Source organism: Cucurbita maxima, unplaced genomic scaffold, assembly GCF_002738345.1.
Source record: "Cucurbita maxima cultivar Rimu unplaced genomic scaffold, Cmax_1.0 Cma_Scf00005, whole genome shotgun sequence".
Classification (NCBI taxonomy): Eukaryota; Viridiplantae; Streptophyta; class Magnoliopsida; order Cucurbitales; family Cucurbitaceae; genus Cucurbita; species Cucurbita maxima.
This window is the reverse complement of record NW_019272021.1, coordinates 2002270-2018701: the sequence shown is the minus strand read 5'-3', so window position 1 is coordinate 2018701 and position 16432 is coordinate 2002270. Positions and strand designations below refer to the sequence as shown.

At 34.0% G+C, this 16432-nt stretch overlaps 3 protein-coding genes across 3 annotated transcripts; 2 read left to right on the top strand and 1 right to left on the bottom strand.

Moving 5' to 3' along the window:
• The first annotated feature begins 302 nt into the window (after positions 1–302).
• Positions 303–4437, top strand: LOC111479901 (protein HOTHEAD-like). Its single transcript, XM_023124804.1, has 6 exons — positions 303–489; positions 568–949; positions 1961–2271; positions 2690–3075; positions 3394–3962; positions 4077–4437. The coding sequence occupies exons 1-6, from the start codon at positions 399–401 to the stop codon at positions 4129–4131; spliced, it is 1794 nt and encodes a 597-aa protein (XP_022980572.1). The 5' UTR covers positions 303–398; the 3' UTR covers positions 4132–4437.
• Positions 4438–6803: 2366 nt separating this feature from the next.
• LOC111479991 (NDR1/HIN1-like protein 13) lies at positions 6804–7706 on the top strand. The gene has a single exon (XM_023124930.1). It carries the CDS (start codon positions 6878–6880, stop codon positions 7649–7651), a length of 774 nt encoding a protein of 257 aa, XP_022980698.1. The 5' UTR covers positions 6804–6877; the 3' UTR covers positions 7652–7706.
• A 4805-nt stretch (positions 7707–12511) lies between these two features.
• LOC111479934 (protein indeterminate-domain 7-like) lies at positions 12512–15324 on the bottom strand. Its single transcript, XM_023124848.1, has 4 exons — positions 15246–15324; positions 14762–14920; positions 14276–14675; positions 12512–13474 (listed from the first exon to the last, which is right to left on the bottom strand). The coding sequence occupies exons 1-4, from the start codon at positions 15265–15267 to the stop codon at positions 12688–12690; spliced, it is 1368 nt and encodes a 455-aa protein (XP_022980616.1). The 5' UTR covers positions 15268–15324; the 3' UTR covers positions 12512–12687.
• Between the last annotated feature and the right edge of the window lie 1108 nt (positions 15325–16432).

Below are 16432 nucleotides of genomic sequence, written 5' to 3'. Positions count from 1 at the left end.
AATGAGCTTAAGCTGTTACGGTTACATTTTTTTAGTTGCATTCACATGCGGAGATATTGTTCAGGACACGACGCCATGAGCATCATACAACGAACAAATTGTCTTTGAGAAAATATTTGAAGCTTTTAGGGAAAATACCAAAAACGTTAAAAAAGAAAAATGGGTGTCATAAAGGAACAATAATCGAATGGCTGACGTGGTTGATCAGACGGTGAGGATCTGAGTAGTTATAATCCAGCGTGGCAATCTTTTTTGCCACAAAAATTCCAATTTTTATATATATATATACACATGGGTGACCTAAGTAAGAGCAAGACCAACCAGAGGCAGCCACATATAGTGCTTTAAAGGGAGCTCTAAACTTTGGCGTTCGGCAAAAACAAAACTTCCATCCTCCAATGGCTTTTGTTGGTGCACAGAAACTCCACACTACCATTCCCTTTCTCCTTCTCTCTCTCTTTCTCCTCCTTCTTTCGCCTTCCTCTCAAGGTAAGAAGCTTCTATATTTTTTTTTTTTCCTTTTCCAGTTTTGAAACGGATTATCGAGATCACATTTTGAATTTGTAGGGGCAAAATCGTACTCCGAATTCCGATATCCATTTATCAAACGAGCGAGCTCGTTCTCGTCGTTGTCATCGTCGACATATTCATCGAGGCACGGGGAGAGCGTTTATGACTATATAATTGTAGGGGGAGGCACAGCCGGGTGTCCCTTGGCAGCCACATTGTCCAAGAAATTCAATGTGCTATTGCTAGAAAGAGGGGGAGTCCCTTTTGCCAATTCAAATGTGTCATTTTTGAGCAACTTTCATATAACTTTAGCTGACATTTCACCCACTTCTGCTTCCCAAGCCTTCATTTCTACTGATGGAGTTCTCAATGCTCGGGCTAGGGTTTTGGGCGGTGGCACGTGCATTAACGCTGGTTTCTACACGAGAGCAAGCTCAAGGTACACTCTTGAAAACCCGTGTCAGAGTTTCAAAGTTAAGTAGTAAACTTCGTTTAGTTTAAACGATCAACCGTGACTGAAGTGGAAGATTGAAAAACTCTAAATCTCTTATTCGAGAACATTTATATTAACCAATTGATATTTAGTTTATTACTCGGCTTTTAGACCCTCCATCGTTAGATACTTACCGTATATGAACATAGACAAATAAGTATACAAAGATTTTTGTTTTGTTATCATTTAATAGGGTTAGTTTTTTCCCATAAAGATGGAATGGGGCAAGTGAAAGATTTGAGATGTTAAATCAATTAGGTTTCCATCTTTAATGATGATTAGAGTATAAATAGAGAGTTAATTGGAATTAAGAGAAGATTATTATCGTTATTTAGTGAAGTAGAGACAAAATAAATAAATAAATGTCGTAAATATTAATATTTTATTTTTATTTAAAAATAATTCTTTTTATAAATAAGTCGAACAACACAACCCAATATTTTATAGTTGGGTTGGATTGGATTATGTTCGTTATTTAATAAAAATTATTTAAATTAAAAAAAATTCAAAACCGAACGAATAGATTGAGTCTAAAAAAATATTTTAGGACACGAATTTATTAAAAAAAAATGTATAAATAATAGTGACACATTAATAATAATGACATATAGTACAATAAATTCAAAACATTTAAGATTCCATCTTCCCATTTTTAATGTATTAATTAAACGACAGTCTATCTCTCTCCTATTTAATATTTTCCCAAAGTGAGTTAGGTGAACCATTTTGACCTAAGTAGATTTCTCTATTATTATTATTATTATTATTTTTAAACATCCAAATCTCTTCCTTTTATTTATGACGTAATAATCTAAAATATAAACTGTTTTTATTTTTTTATTTTTAATGGGCCAGAAGCCCAACCCAGTTGCTAACGGCCCAACCCTGAGCCCAATAGAAGCCTAATGAGCCCATCCCAACCTGACAATCTCATAAACTTTTATGGTTTGGTTTCAGGTTCATAGAGAAAGTGGGTTGGGACGCGAAGCTTGTGAATGAATCATACCCATGGATCGAGAACCAGATTGTTCACCGCCCCAAGCTCACGCCATGGCAGAGAGCTTTCAGAGACAGTCTTTTGGATGTTGGCGTCTCGCCTTTCAATGGCTTCACCTACGATCATCTCTATGGCACCAAATTTGGCGGCACCATCTTCGACCGTTTCGGCCGCCGTCACACCGCCGCCGAACTTTTGGCCACTGCTGACCCCCACAAGCTTACCGTCTTGGTTTATGCCACTGTCCTCAATATTGTATTTGATACCACAGGTATGTTGAGCCGCATTGCACACAAACTGATTGTCAAAATGCCGGGGAATCCTCTGTTTGCTATATTAAGTGTTTGTGGACTCATTTTCTTTTTAATTAGAAGCTTTGGCCCACAATTTTATATCTATTTAGCTCCTACTTGGTTGTGCTCATTGAGTTCTTTGTTCATATACTTCTGATGATAGCTTCTGGTTTGCCATTTATTAACATAGGAACCTGTTATTTAGTAGAGACTGACAGTTGAGAGACTGAACTTGATCTATATAATTCTGTCTTTCCATGTAGTCTTGGTTAAATTCCAAAAGAAAATGAAGAGTATTGTGTGGATTTGAAAAGAAACTATGTTATTTATAAACGTTGAAATAGTGAACAAAATAACTTCAAAATTGAAGTGAATCTGTGTAAATGATTTGTGCAGGAAAGCAACCAAAGGCAGTGGGAGTGATCTTTAAGGATGAAAATGGGAATAGACATGAAGCAGTTCTAAGAAACAGGCGGCAGAGTGAGGTTATCTTATCTTCTGGAGCACTTGGGTCACCTCAAATGTTGCTGCTGAGTGGAATTGGGCCAAGAGCAGATCTTGAAAAGTTGAACATATCAGTGGTGCTTGACAATGAGTTTGTTGGGAAAGGCATGGCTGATAATCCTATGAACACTGTTTTTGTTCCCACCAACAGACCCATTAAGAAATCACTTATACAGACTGTTGGGATTACTAAGTTTGGTGTCTACATTGAATCTAGCAGTGGCTTTGGCCAGTCTTCGGATAGCATTCGATGCAACCACGGGATGATGTCTGCTGAAGTAAGCTACCTTTCTTATATTCCTGATTTCATCATTTTATTTTCTAGTCATTAGGACCAATCATTCATATATTGACATCTTAATGATCTACAAGTATTAACAGCCGTGATTCGTTACATGTTTCAAAGAACAGAATGCCAAAAGCATAAGTACCTCAGAAAAATAAATGAAATTGTTGCAATCTTTTCGAACCGTGTTCTGGGAGACACATGAAACAAGCTATTTAAGTCATGAAATCAATGATATATTGATTACTTAATGAGAAGTTGGTAACTATTCTAGTGGTTTTACGATGATTTGAATTTGTTATGTAACCAGATTGGGCAACTATCCACCATTCCTCCAAAGCAAAGAACCTGGGAAGCCGCCCAAGCTTACATCAAAACGAAGCGCAATTTACCTCAAGAGGCATTCTGGGGAGGTTTCATTCTCGAAAAGATTGCCGATCCCTTATCGACAGGGCAACTTACCTTGGCTAACACCAATGTTGATGACAACCCAACCGTGACCTTCAACTACTTCAACCACCCATATGATCTTCACCGGTGCGTTGATGGCATTCGCATGGCAGCAAAAGTTGTGCAGTCAAAACACTTCACAGATTTCACAAAAAACACTAGGGAAACCATTGAGAAGTTACTTAATGCAACTGTGAAGGCCAATGTCAATCTCATTCCAAAGCATACCAATGACACGAAGTCTTTAGAGCAGTTCTGCAGAGACACTGTGATCTCAATTTGGCATTACCATGGAGGGTGCCATGTAGGCAAGGTAGTGAGCCCCGATTACAAGGTCCTCGGCGTTTCCCGTCTCCGTGTTGTTGATGGATCAACCTTTAGCGAATCTCCTGGAACCAATCCTCAAGCCACTGTCATGATGATGGGAAGGTAAGGGTAAAAATCAGTTCATTTGCTCATTAGAAATTTAGACTAGAATCCTAAGCAACAAAGTTAGGCATACACATCAAGGATCATGAAATAGTAACTTTACTTGTACTGCAGGTACATGGGGCTGAAGATTTTGAAGGATAGACTGGGACAGGGAGCTGATCTATAGGCGGCGTGTCTGCACTCCGGTATGGCAGATATCGCAATAGGCGTGTGTCGAGTTTCTATTGTGAAAATGTAATTATGTCATCTCATCTTCCTATCTATCTAAGTAGTTAAAATTGTAGGATCTTGGCTTGCTTGGTTTGGGCAATGCATACAAGGTTTTATCCCATATAAACTTCTAAACATTCCAAGCCTGCTTCTAGATATGTCATCATTTTTGTTTCTTCTTTGAAATCTGATATCTATTAGGACATGCATATTTGGACAATTTTACAACCATTTATAATAGAAGGGTACTATTTTGATCTGAAGAGAATTGTGGATAAAGAAAGACAAGTGATTTTAGAACAAAAAGTCATTCCAGTGAAGACGATCTAAACAGACAAATGCCACACAGAACAAAACCTTGTACAGCCTCTTACAGCTTTCCATTCCTATTTTGCTTACATATTTAAACAATATCTTGTCCAGGTTACGATGCAATCCCCATATCTGTCATTCATTTTAATGCTACTTTAGCAAGTAAAAACAATGTACTTCCAGGATTATTGACATCCATATAGGCCACTTGTTCTTGTCTTTTCAAGGTACCATCTTGCCAAATTTGGCATTATTTTGGTTTGTGCACTCGAAGGCTAGCAAATCTACGAGTCCCAACGAAAAGAATAAAGAGTTTAGAAGTCTTTGGAAGTAAAGCCATGGTGAGCGCTTACTTAAAATTTAGTATGATTGAGGAAATGTAGTGGGTGTTAGAAATTACGAACCTTCACAATTGTATGATATTGTCCATTTTGAACGTAAACTCTCGTGACTTTGTTTTTAGTTGCACCAAAAGGTCTCGATCCAATGAAAATGTGCTTACAAACCAATGATTAACTTCTTAACTAGAACAGTAGGGTCAAAGAATTATCTGGTCGTGTGCATGCATGTCTTTTTCTTTTTGAATGGTAGTGAGGGAACAATAATATTCCAAGTTCATTTTTATTACCATTTTTGAAAATTTTATAATATAATTTATCTTACAGGCTGGACACATCCGTTGAATATTCAAAAAAACTCTTTTGACTTTGGAAAAATAAATACAAAAAATATCTTTAATTTAATTGGTTTAGATCCGCACCCATTGGTAGGTATGAATATGTAACTGAAAGTCTGAATTTAAGAATATCAAGTTTTAATTTTTAAAAACAAACAAACGCCTATGAATTATTTGACCAATTAAAATAATAAGAACAATAATATATATTTTTTTAAATCCAAAATAATGTATTAATAAATGATGGGTTGGTATATGAATGAAAAGAATATGATTAATTTTAATTTATATATAATTGTGCATTTGGTGCGAAAATCAAAAGGGTAAATCTGGAAATTGAGTTAAAGTGTGGCACGTGTCTCGCACGCTCCGGTTAATTAGGGAGTGAGAGGGTGAGGTGGAGCCATCTGTGTTTGGTTGACTTTCACTCTCTACGCGTTTCCTTTCCTTTAATCCAACTCCCAATCTCTCAAATATTTCAATTTTCTTTTCAAAAAATAACCTTATACTATAAATAATTCAAATTACCTAAATGACCCTATCATTTACATAATTTTAAAATTTTCAATTTAGTTTCATAAATTTTAAAATTATAAAAATTATTAAAGAAAATTATATAGAAATTTTAGAAAAAAACATATATATAGTTTTATTTTAAAATTGTTACTAATAATTATAAAAATTATTAGATAATAGCATTATAATTTCAAACCATTTCAAGAAAAAAAAAATCTTCAATTTTAAATTAGATTTTTCAATTTGATATAAAACTTTAATGCTATTTATTTATTTATTTTAATATTTTCAATTTATATTAAACGTTTATAGTATATCTTATAATAAAATATTCTACTAAATTCAAATATTAAAACTCAATAGTTCAATAGTAATCAAAGCAATTTATAATATATATATATATTCTCAAAAAATAATTTTCATCGAATTTAATTACATTTCAGGGATGAGCTCTCTAGAAAGTTTCAAACAATTCATAATAAATTGTCTTTTTGCAAGGAATGGTTGTTAAATTTCACAATTTTTATTTTTAAAAATACCCCACCTATTTTATAATTTAAACTTTAAAATGTTTTATATTTAATTTTTAAAAACATTTTTTTTTATTAATCTTTATTTTATAACCGCTAAAAGTTGTTGGTGACCATGGGACAACCGGACAAATGACATTATATATTAAAAACCCAATAATAATTAAAGCCCAAAAGTATTAAAAAATATAAATATATATAATGTTTTAAACATGTACAAATTAACTAAATATGAATATAAAATATTATTGAAATTATTTTACATTTTTTTATTGCGTAATATTCACTCACCTAATGCATGTCTCAAACTAAGTTATTAACATGTTGACAATTATTTAAAATTGTATTATTTATTTAATTAATTTGAAAGTTTAATGACATAAAAAAAACCTTGATATTAATTAAAAAGATGGAAAAAAATACAGAAAATAAATAAATAAATGGCACAAATTAAACCCAATTAATATGTAAAATCTCACAAATTTCTATGTTTTATTTAAAATTAATTAATTTTTTATTTATCATATTCTCTCATCTTTTTTTTTTCTCTCTCTCTAAAATTGGTTGAAAAAGGCAGAAGACGTCTTTTTAAAAACCCTTCTTTAAAATCCCATTTTGATTTCACTGAAATAAATCCATCATCTCCCAAATTCCCTTCTCCATCCCCAATGACGGACAGAGTCCACCCTAACGCCGCCGCCGCTGCCGCTGCCACTAACGGCGCTCCGGCGGCCAAGACCGCTCCATTTCCAGCCACCAAGTCCCAACTCTACGGCGCTAGCCGCCCTGCTTACCGTCCTCAGCCATACCACCGCCGACGCCGCAGCCGCAGTTGCTGCTGCTCTGTCTGCCTCTGGTTATCCCTAATTCTCATCCTCCTAATCTTCCTCCTCGCCGTTGCCTCCGCCGTCGTTTACCTAATCTACCGCCCTCAGAGGCCGTCCTTCTCCGTCTCCGCCGTGAAACTCTCCCATTTCAACATCACTTCCTCTTCACTCCTCAATTCGAAGTTCGATCTCAACGTCTCCGCCAGAAACCCTAACAAAAAACTCGTGTTCACTTACAATCCGGTCTCGATTTCAATCTTCTCCAACGAAATCGATGTCGGCGACGGAGTAATTCCTGGATTTGTGCACAATACGAAGAACACCACTCTGTTGAAGACCTCGATTATCAGCAACCGCCAACAACTCGATAGCTCGTCGGTGAGCACCTTGAAGAGTAGTATGAAGAGCAAGAAAGGCTTGCCGTTACAAATTCAACTCGATACAAAGGTGAAATTGAAGATGGGAGCACTCAAGAGCCCTAAAATCGGAATCAGAGTTTCTTGCGACGGAATCTCGGTAACCGTTCCCACCGGTAAATCTCCGGCCACCGCCTCAACTTCAGGCGCAAAATGTAAGGTCGATCTTAGAGTGAAGATCTGGAAATGGACCATCTAAAAACAGAAGAGAAGAAAATTTGAAGAACACGAAGAACACAGAAGAAGAAGAAAAAGGTCTCCGGTTTTATTTTATTATCATTACTCTTTTTTCTTTTGTATTTTTCATTTCCCGAAAATTTAATTTTCGCTTTAGAATATTTTGTAAATGGAATTAAGTCTGATGATTTAGTTGTGCGTAAGAATTTGATTTTTTTTCTTTTTAATTATCAATAATTATATATATAATTTGAAATATTTTGATTGGAGGCAATTTTAGGACATTTAATTAAAATAATTAATCAAGAAAATAATTATACTTTGCATTACCAATATTACCCTTCCGACCTACCATAATACTAAGATTCAAATTTCGATTTACATTACTAATGTTTCTAAAACAATTTTTTTAGCATTATTTCGATAATTTGACGATTAATTTGAATAATTTATGAAAACGAGCTAGAGAGAGAAATTGGAGAGAGAGAGAGAGAGAGAGGGGATTAAGAGAGGGAAATAGAGTGGACTCAGCTTTCAAAAGGAGAGGTTGAAATGTCATATTCTAAATTTTGTTGTGTAATGGAATATAATTAAATAAAGAAATTTTGTTATGTATTGAGCTATTATTATTAATATGGAATATAACACAAATACTTTTTAAATATATTATTATTATTCCCTCTATAAACAATTACGTCGGTGGACTCCCTTTTATTTACTTTTCTTTTTCTTTCTTTTATTTTAATTATTGTCCTTCGTTTTCCTTTTTTACCATTTCGTCCCTTTCCAACTCAAAATAGGGTTACAATCCAACCCAACCAAACTTCTAAGATTATTACTAATATTAAGAATATTTGATATTTGGATTATTACTCTAATGTAAATAAGTATGATTTTTTAAAAATAATTTAAAAAACAATCGGACAACCAAATTCAACCCGATTATGAGCTTTATTCGAGTTGTTTGTGTCACCAACCTTACGAACTCTAAATTTTGGGTTAGTCCAAAAAAAAAATTTCAAACTCAACCTGACCAGTGTAACTAGGAGTTATCCCATCTGCTTTAACCACCAAATCCACGTGAACCTACATTAGACACAAAACAAAAAAATCAAATATAAATGTAAAAAATAGTGTTAAATTTGTAATTTAACGAAATATATTTTATATACTTATATTTTAATAATGTCGGTCAACTATACTTAATAATTATCGGATAAAATTTGACCATTAGTGTCGATTAATATTAATAACCCAACAATTTATTAAGATTATATTCCATAATTTATACATGAAATAAAATTAAAACTAAAGCCAATGGCTATTTTTGTAATTCTATCATTAAATTCTAACCAATTATTTTTAACTTCTCAAACTGTTTTTTTTTTTTTTTTTTTTTTTTAATTTTACAAATAAAAATAATTTCCATTGTATAAAAAAAGAATGTGGCACATGTGGTATCTGTAACATCCAACATGCTTGCATCATTAGCATGGTTGATTGGATCACATGCATCAGATCTCTCTTTTTATTATTTTCTATAAAAACAAATATATATATAAATATAAGAGGAAAAAAAATCTTCAACTTTCATATAATATAATGTATTAATCATAATATAAATAACCCTCAGAGTATGTTTTAACTTTACATGGAACATATGAAAATATACATAAATGCATGCACTCGTGACAGATACTATTGTTACTCGTGTCACTTGTGATAAGTTCACTAAAAGAAAATTAACTGACAAATTCCCTAACAATTACCATAAAGTACAGTTATAAATTAAAAGCTAGTTCTATAGCTATTCGAACCTCGAAAATTGAGGTAGGTTTATGATTAGGGGTTAGTTGACCAACCCTATTCATTCTCATATAACCATATAAAAATTTCTTGCATGGATAAAGTTCAAACAACTTTTAAGGTACTATTGTGAGCCCCTGTCCTTCGTGACAAATTCACTCAAAGGGAATTAATCGAAAAATTGCCTAATAATCCTTACGGAGTACAATCATAAATCATAAGTCATAAGCTAATTCTAGCGTTATTCAGACCATTGACATTCAAGTCAAGTTTATGATTAGAGTCTAGTTGACGAAACCTTAATCACTCTTGTATAACCATATGAAAATTACAAGCATGGTCAAATCATGAATAGAGACCTAAATATGGATATCTAATCATAGTTTCAGTTCGTTCATTCTTGGAAATGTACATCTTGTTAGGCTTCCTATAACACGCTTTTTAAAGTTCGGAAGTACCACTTACTTAGATATATGCAAAACTCTTAAAAAATGTCCTACATTGAGAAAAACTATGAACTGATAAAATCGGAGCAAAAATCATAGTCAAAATGGCTAAACCACGCGAGATAGGAAATTTCGATTCAGCTGGCCGAACCGACCGGTCCAACTGAACCAGACCGACCGCTTTCAAGGTTATGTGTTGATATCATTTCGTGGGCCTAAACATGTGGGCTGGCCCATCTAAACTCACATCAAATTCATGGGGCTTAATGTCAATTGGCCCAATTATAAAAATGATTTAGGGTTCGTTGGAAATTATTTTTCAAGTGCTTATTTATTTTTATTATTTTTTGAGAGCTAAAAAAAAAATGATTTTAAACACTTCGAAATATAATTTCTTGAATATGGTAAATACTCGGCTGCTTTATCGAGACGAAACCTCGATAATGTAATGAATACGAAGGTGAAGAAACAAAATGATGATGATGTTTACGATTTTGTAAAGTATTTTTTTTAGTAAGTTTGTACTAAAATCTTCCAAAAGCCTGCCATATATGTTTCTCTCTCTTTTTTAAGTTATAAATATTTACACGTGAAAATCTCGTTTTAAAACTGTGAAGCTGATGAAGATATGTAATGGGTCAAAGTGAACAATATCCATTAGAGGTGAGTTTGGACTGTGTCTCCAAAGGTAGTGGGTTGTGAGATCTCACATCAATTAGAAAGGCAAACGAAACATTTCATATAAGAATGTGGAAACCTCACTAAGTCTCCAAGGGGTAAATTGTGAGATCCCACACCAATTAAGAGGGGAACAAAGCATTACTTATAAAGGTGTGGAAGCCTCTATGTAACAGCTCAACTACACCATTGGCAGATATTGTTTCTTTAGGCTTTTCCTTTTGGGCGAGAGGTTTCCACGCCCTTATAAAGAGTGTTTTGTTCTCCTCCCTAACCGATGTAGAATCTCACATTCTCCCTAACATATGTGTTTTAAAACCGTGAAAATGTTACAATATAAAACAAACAATAAGATATTGTTCTTTACTTACAAATTCATGATATACATTAGCAGACTCACGGTTGTGTGCATACATAATATGAGGCCCTCACGGTTGTGTCTGCTACTCTCAGTATATCCCCACACTCTCACATGGACCAAACAAACACACACCAAAAAGGGACAAATAAATAAATAAATAAAAGTCAGAATATTATAGTAAGTGGCAAACATTTATATCAGAGAATGGTATGTTTGTCTATTCTCATCTTCATCATTTTCTTCAAAACCCAAACCTTTATTGTCTCTTTTCAAACTTTTTATCACTTCGGAACTGGGAAAATATTGAGGGCCCTTCATTCTTAATTACATATATTCGTTCTTCGTTCTCGTTCAATTATTAATTGAAACGACCCGTTTTTAGCTAGTAAATTAATGTTTTATCTAAGTAGATCATGTTTCTTATATTTACATCCGTATAATGTCATTTCTCACTAATTAATATTGATTTTTACTATAACATCAACTTAAAAGCATCTGGGTCGATTGATTATTTTGTATTATCGACTGAATTAAAGTCGAATTAATGTATGATTGAGTGTTGTTTGTTAACCCTTCTTTTTGCCAAAGTGGTTCCTTCACTCCCCCACTATATAATACCATTCATTTTTTAAAATTTATATTAGAAAAGGTGACAATCTCTCACATAACCCACTAATTAATTCTTTATATAATTATTTTACCATAAAGTTCCCTCCAATATATAGAATCCACTTTTTCTCATCATACCCTAATTATCACATTCTTGCATGGCTCTTATCCCTTTACTCTCTCTCTCTCCCCTTTTATATTTTTAGATAAAGTATTAAAAAAATATCAACTTTAAAAGGGTTTAAATTAAAAAGCTTCGAAAATATTTTTATTATCCGTCTTACGTTCTAAAAATATTCATAAATTTTTAAAAGTAACACTAAAAAATTTGGAGATAATCTATGAGATATCGCATTTTCGACGTAGAGAGATGGTACCTTGGGATTTGTTCCCATCTGCAGCCACATAAGGTATGAAACAGCATCTCTCTGTTTTGGCTTTTGGTTATCCAAAAAGAAGCCTTAACTTGTACCCTCCTTTGCCCATCAAGATTCTTTTCATTCATTCAAGAATCCTATGCTTTCATTTTCTCTCCCCTTTATAACTTTATAACTTATAATTTCATATACTAACAACTTTTCTTCTTCTTCTATTTGTTAATGTGCAAAGATTTAGCTCATAAAGATTTAGTGGAGACTCGGTATACCTCAATCATAATCGACATGTATTATCTCTTTTAAGGTCAGAAGTTTATATCCTCTTACTCCTTCGTACTAAAACGTAGCAAAATAATAAAATTTATGAATCTAGCTAGGGTTTCTCATCTTCCAAAAGGGCTTTTCTTTAATCATACATAGGAAATTAAGAAATCCCAAATATGGGTTTGACTTTAGTTCCATTTATAAAGACCCAAATTTACCACTAGCAGATATTTTTTTCTCTCGGGCTTTCTCTCAAGGTTTTTAAAACGCATCTATTAAAAAGAGATTTCCACACCCTTATAAAGGGTGTTTCCTTCTCCGGGATCTTACACCATTCATACGAAGGAATCCACTAAGAATTATACATTGAAATATGTATATAAACATAAATACAAAAGCATATAGAATATTATGATCCAAAAATTCCTAATTCAACAAGTGGTGGTCCTTCACCCTTGTAGAAAAAAGAAAAAACAAAACAAAAATGCATTTCATATATAATTTAAACACAAATGAGCTAACCTTGCCAGCCGGGTTGGTTATGAAATTGAGTTCGAGGAGTTTGAGGAGAGCCGCCATTGATGCAGTTACTATAACCAACGGCCGCAATATTATTCAAAAACTCGGTGTGAGAAATAGGTCTAAGCCCCAAGAAATCTCTTGTACTCAGCCCTTCATCACTTCTGCCTCTAAAAATCTCATCTTTCTCAAAACCCCCTCCAAATCTCTCTAATTCAAAACAAGGCCCTTCAAAATCATTATAATTATTGGATTTGTTCGTGTGGAGTGGCAGAGCATGAGGAAGCCCTACACCTTCACTGCCAGCCATCAAAATCTGATGATGATTGTCACGTGAGGAGGAGGAGGAGGACATGTTACCATTGTTGTTACTATTGCTCATTGTAGCTCCCATTTGAGCTGCTTTTTGAAGAAGTGCTGTGGCTGACATATGTGGAGAAGGGGAAGAGCTTGGAATTAGATGAAGAGGATTATTAGGGTTCATAATTTGATCATGATCATTGTTGATCATGATGAGGCTTTGATGATCATGTAATGGTGATGATCTTGAGCTGGGACAGCCTATCCATGGGGGAATATTGAAATTGTTGGTGGTTGGGATTTGTTGGTGCTCTTTTTTGAGAGAGAATGAGTTGATATCTAAGGGATTTTGGAAGTTTAGGTGGGAGATTGAAGAAGAAATGGGAAGGTTTTGATTGTTATTTGGGTTTGATGTAGTAATGGCTCTTGCACTTTCCTCTGCCAATGCATCACAAAAAGCTCTGTGGGTGATGAAACTATCCCTCCTGTTCATAAAAAGACCAAGCACACATAAATGTGGTATCAAGCACATATGAATGTGGTATCAAGCACATATGAAGATGGTATCAAGCACATTTGAAGATGGTATCAAGCACATATGAAGATGGTATCAAGCACACATGAGTGTGGTATCAAGCACATATGAGTATGGTATCAAGCACATATGAATGTGGTATCAAGCACATATGAATGTGGTATCAAGCACATATGAATGTGGTATCAAGGACATATGAATGTGATATCAAGCACACATGAATATGGTATCAAGCACACATGAATATGGTATCAAGCACACATGAATATGGAATCAAGCACACATGAATATGATATCAATACATTAATAGGTTTTCACACTTATCTAAACATACTAGTTCATCCCATATCAAGCCTAACCTATAAATTTAACCTTTTAGGCCTTAGATTTATATTAGATAAATAATACTTCATTTATATCGATAAGAACGCTCTTAAATCATTAGGTTAGAGGTCTTTTTACGATAACTTAGTCTGAATTTGTAATTTAACCTATAAATTAAACTTTTTTGCCTCAAATTTGTATTAGACAATAATATATCATTCATGTCGATAAAAACACTCTTAAACCATTAGATGAAAAGCATTTAAATTAACCTATAATTGAAGCTTTTTGGCCTCATATTTGTATTAGATCAATAATATCTCTCATTCACACATCGATAATAACACACTTAAATCATTAGATTAGATGCATTTATACAAGAACTAAGAGCTGAATTTGTAATTTAACCTAGTGAGTATTTTTGTACCTCGAGAAAAGGGTTCCACAATCACATCTGTACTCTCTAGTGCCACAAGTCTTGGAATGAGCTTTCCAATCCGATTGAACAGCATACCTCTTAGAACACTTATCACATTTCCATTTCTTCTCGCCATGCTTTCTACAAAAGTGCTTCTTGATTCCTGTCAAGTCCCCAAGAGCCCTTAATGGATCATGATGAACACAGCTTGTTTCTGGACACACATAAACTTTCTTCCTTATAACCTCTTTGTTAGCTCTTTGCTTCAACTTCCATGGTAAATTGTGCCCTCTTTTGTGAAGCTGAAGATTCTGATCTCTCTGAAACCCCTTGCTGCAGATCTCGCATACGAATCGATTCGTCGCCATCAGCGTCTTCGGAGATAAAGCTACCACTTCGGCATCTGGGTCTGTCACCAAATTCAACCGAATTAATTGTTAGATCCATAAATGAAAGAATCAAGGAAACAATTAACATAAACAAAAACAAACAAACCTGGATTTCCGGGGAGGTTTCTCTTCTTTTTTGGTGGTGGTGGTGGGGTAGAAAAATACTGGCCGGAATAGTTGGCCGGAAGTTGATCGGAACGGTTGCCGGAGCAGGCACTGGGTTCACCAGAAGCTGAAGTTAAATTGGACATAGTGTCCTCCATAGCTGCTGGTTGTTCAAACAACGAACTTTTTATTTTGTAGAAAACAAATTAGAATTGGAAGACGGGGGATCGATCCGAAGAAACGAGCAAAAAAGTCGTCTTTTTTGATCTTTTGTGCTTAATTTGAAGCTTGGGATGAATTGGCAGTGACCCAAGAGACAATTTTGAGGCTTTTTTTTTAAAAAAAAATTGATAATATCAATGAAAAATATGAACAAACAAAAACAAAACCCAGAAAGAGGAGAGAGAGAGAGAGAGAGAGAGAGAAATTGATAGTTTAAAGGACAATAGAGAAAAACAGAAAGAGGCAAAGGAAATGAAGCCTACGGCTGGCGAAACCCTTGTTCATGTTTCACTTTCTGTCGTCTCCTCTCTCTCTCTCTCTCTCTTCTTCTTCTTCTTTCTTTTGTTGGAAAAAGTTTTAAAATTTTGTTGGTCTAATTCATGGAATCATCTTTAAGTTTACCGGTAAGGAATACATTTCTATTAGTATAAGTCGCTTTTTCGCTTATTTTACCATTGTGAAAATTCGTGATTTCTAACCGGCCTATGTTCAAAGTAGATAATATCACTCACCAGATAGAATTCACTCCAACACTCCTATACCCTTTTCTTTATTCTCTCTAAAAATGAAAACTTGGTAAAAAAGTGGGTAACTATTGCAAAAGGGTGTCATGGTAAAAGGAGAGTATCATTTTGTATATACCTTAGAGAGAGAGAGAGAGAGGGAATTTTATTCGTTTATTATTAATTGTTCTCTTTATTATTAGATCCATGATGGGAAATGAGTAAGATCCTTTCCCCAACTTTCTCCCCAATTACTGTGCCATCATTCATCCATTCATTATACATCAAAAGCTTTCTCACCGTTTTAATCTAATAATCCAAAATTTTGAAATTAGAAAACAAAATCGGGTTACCATTCCATTTGAACGATTCGAAACTAGTCAGAGAATGTATTTTTTTACGACTCAAGATCAGTATTTTGGCTTAGATTTGATATACTCGATTCCTTTCCTCCTAGTTTCAATTTTTCCGTAACATTAGTATGACTACCTTTTAGCTAATTTAAATTTTGGGAGTCGCTAATTTAAAGGATTAGGAGTAAGTTTAAATTATTTTATGCAAAACTAGTGAGACAATTCCATGTTAGAATTCTAATTTATGATAGTTGGAGTTGTGATGGAGAATTAAATTTTAGAGATCAACATTAAGCTAGCATTAATGAGTCGTAGCAGCTTCGACCTAAGCCAACCAAGTAAGTGATCTTACTATCGGCTCGATCGGAAGACTTGTTTTGATGACACGTGCCTAGTGGCCCTTACACGCGTCATTTATGTTTTATGTTATATGATGATATGATGATGTTGTATGATGACGTGATGATGTTAGATAACAATGTGATAATGTTGTATGATGATGTGATGACGTTAGATGATGATGTGATGATGTTAGATGATGATGTGATGATGTTAGAAGATGTAATGAATAAATCTAGTATACAAAGTAAAGGC

Excerpts from the sequence above, each read along its gene's own strand:
- LOC111479901 (XM_023124804.1), top strand. The coding sequence starts at position 399 with ATGGCTTTTGTTGGTGCACAGAAACTCCACACTACCATTCCCTTTCTC. Across the intron at positions 3,076-3,393 it reads ACGGGATGATGTCTGCTGAA|ATTGGGCAACTATCCACCAT; the intron begins GTAAGCTACCTT and ends TTATGTAACCAG. Across the intron at positions 3,963-4,076 it reads ACTGTCATGATGATGGGAAG|GTACATGGGGCTGAAGATTT; the intron begins GTAAGGGTAAAA and ends CTTGTACTGCAG.
- LOC111479991 (XM_023124930.1), top strand. The coding sequence starts at position 6,878 with ATGACGGACAGAGTCCACCCTAACGCCGCCGCCGCTGCCGCTGCCACT.
- LOC111479934 (XM_023124848.1), bottom strand. The coding sequence starts at position 15,267 with ATGAACAAGGGTTTCGCCAGCC. Across the intron at positions 14,676-14,761 it reads AAACCTCCCCGGAAATCCAG|ACCCAGATGCCGAAGTGGTA; the intron begins GTTTGTTTGTTT and ends ATTTGGTGACAG. Across the intron at positions 13,475-14,275 it reads TGTGGAACCCTTTTCTCGAG|GAGGGATAGTTTCATCACCC; the intron begins GTACAAAAATAC and ends TTTTATGAACAG.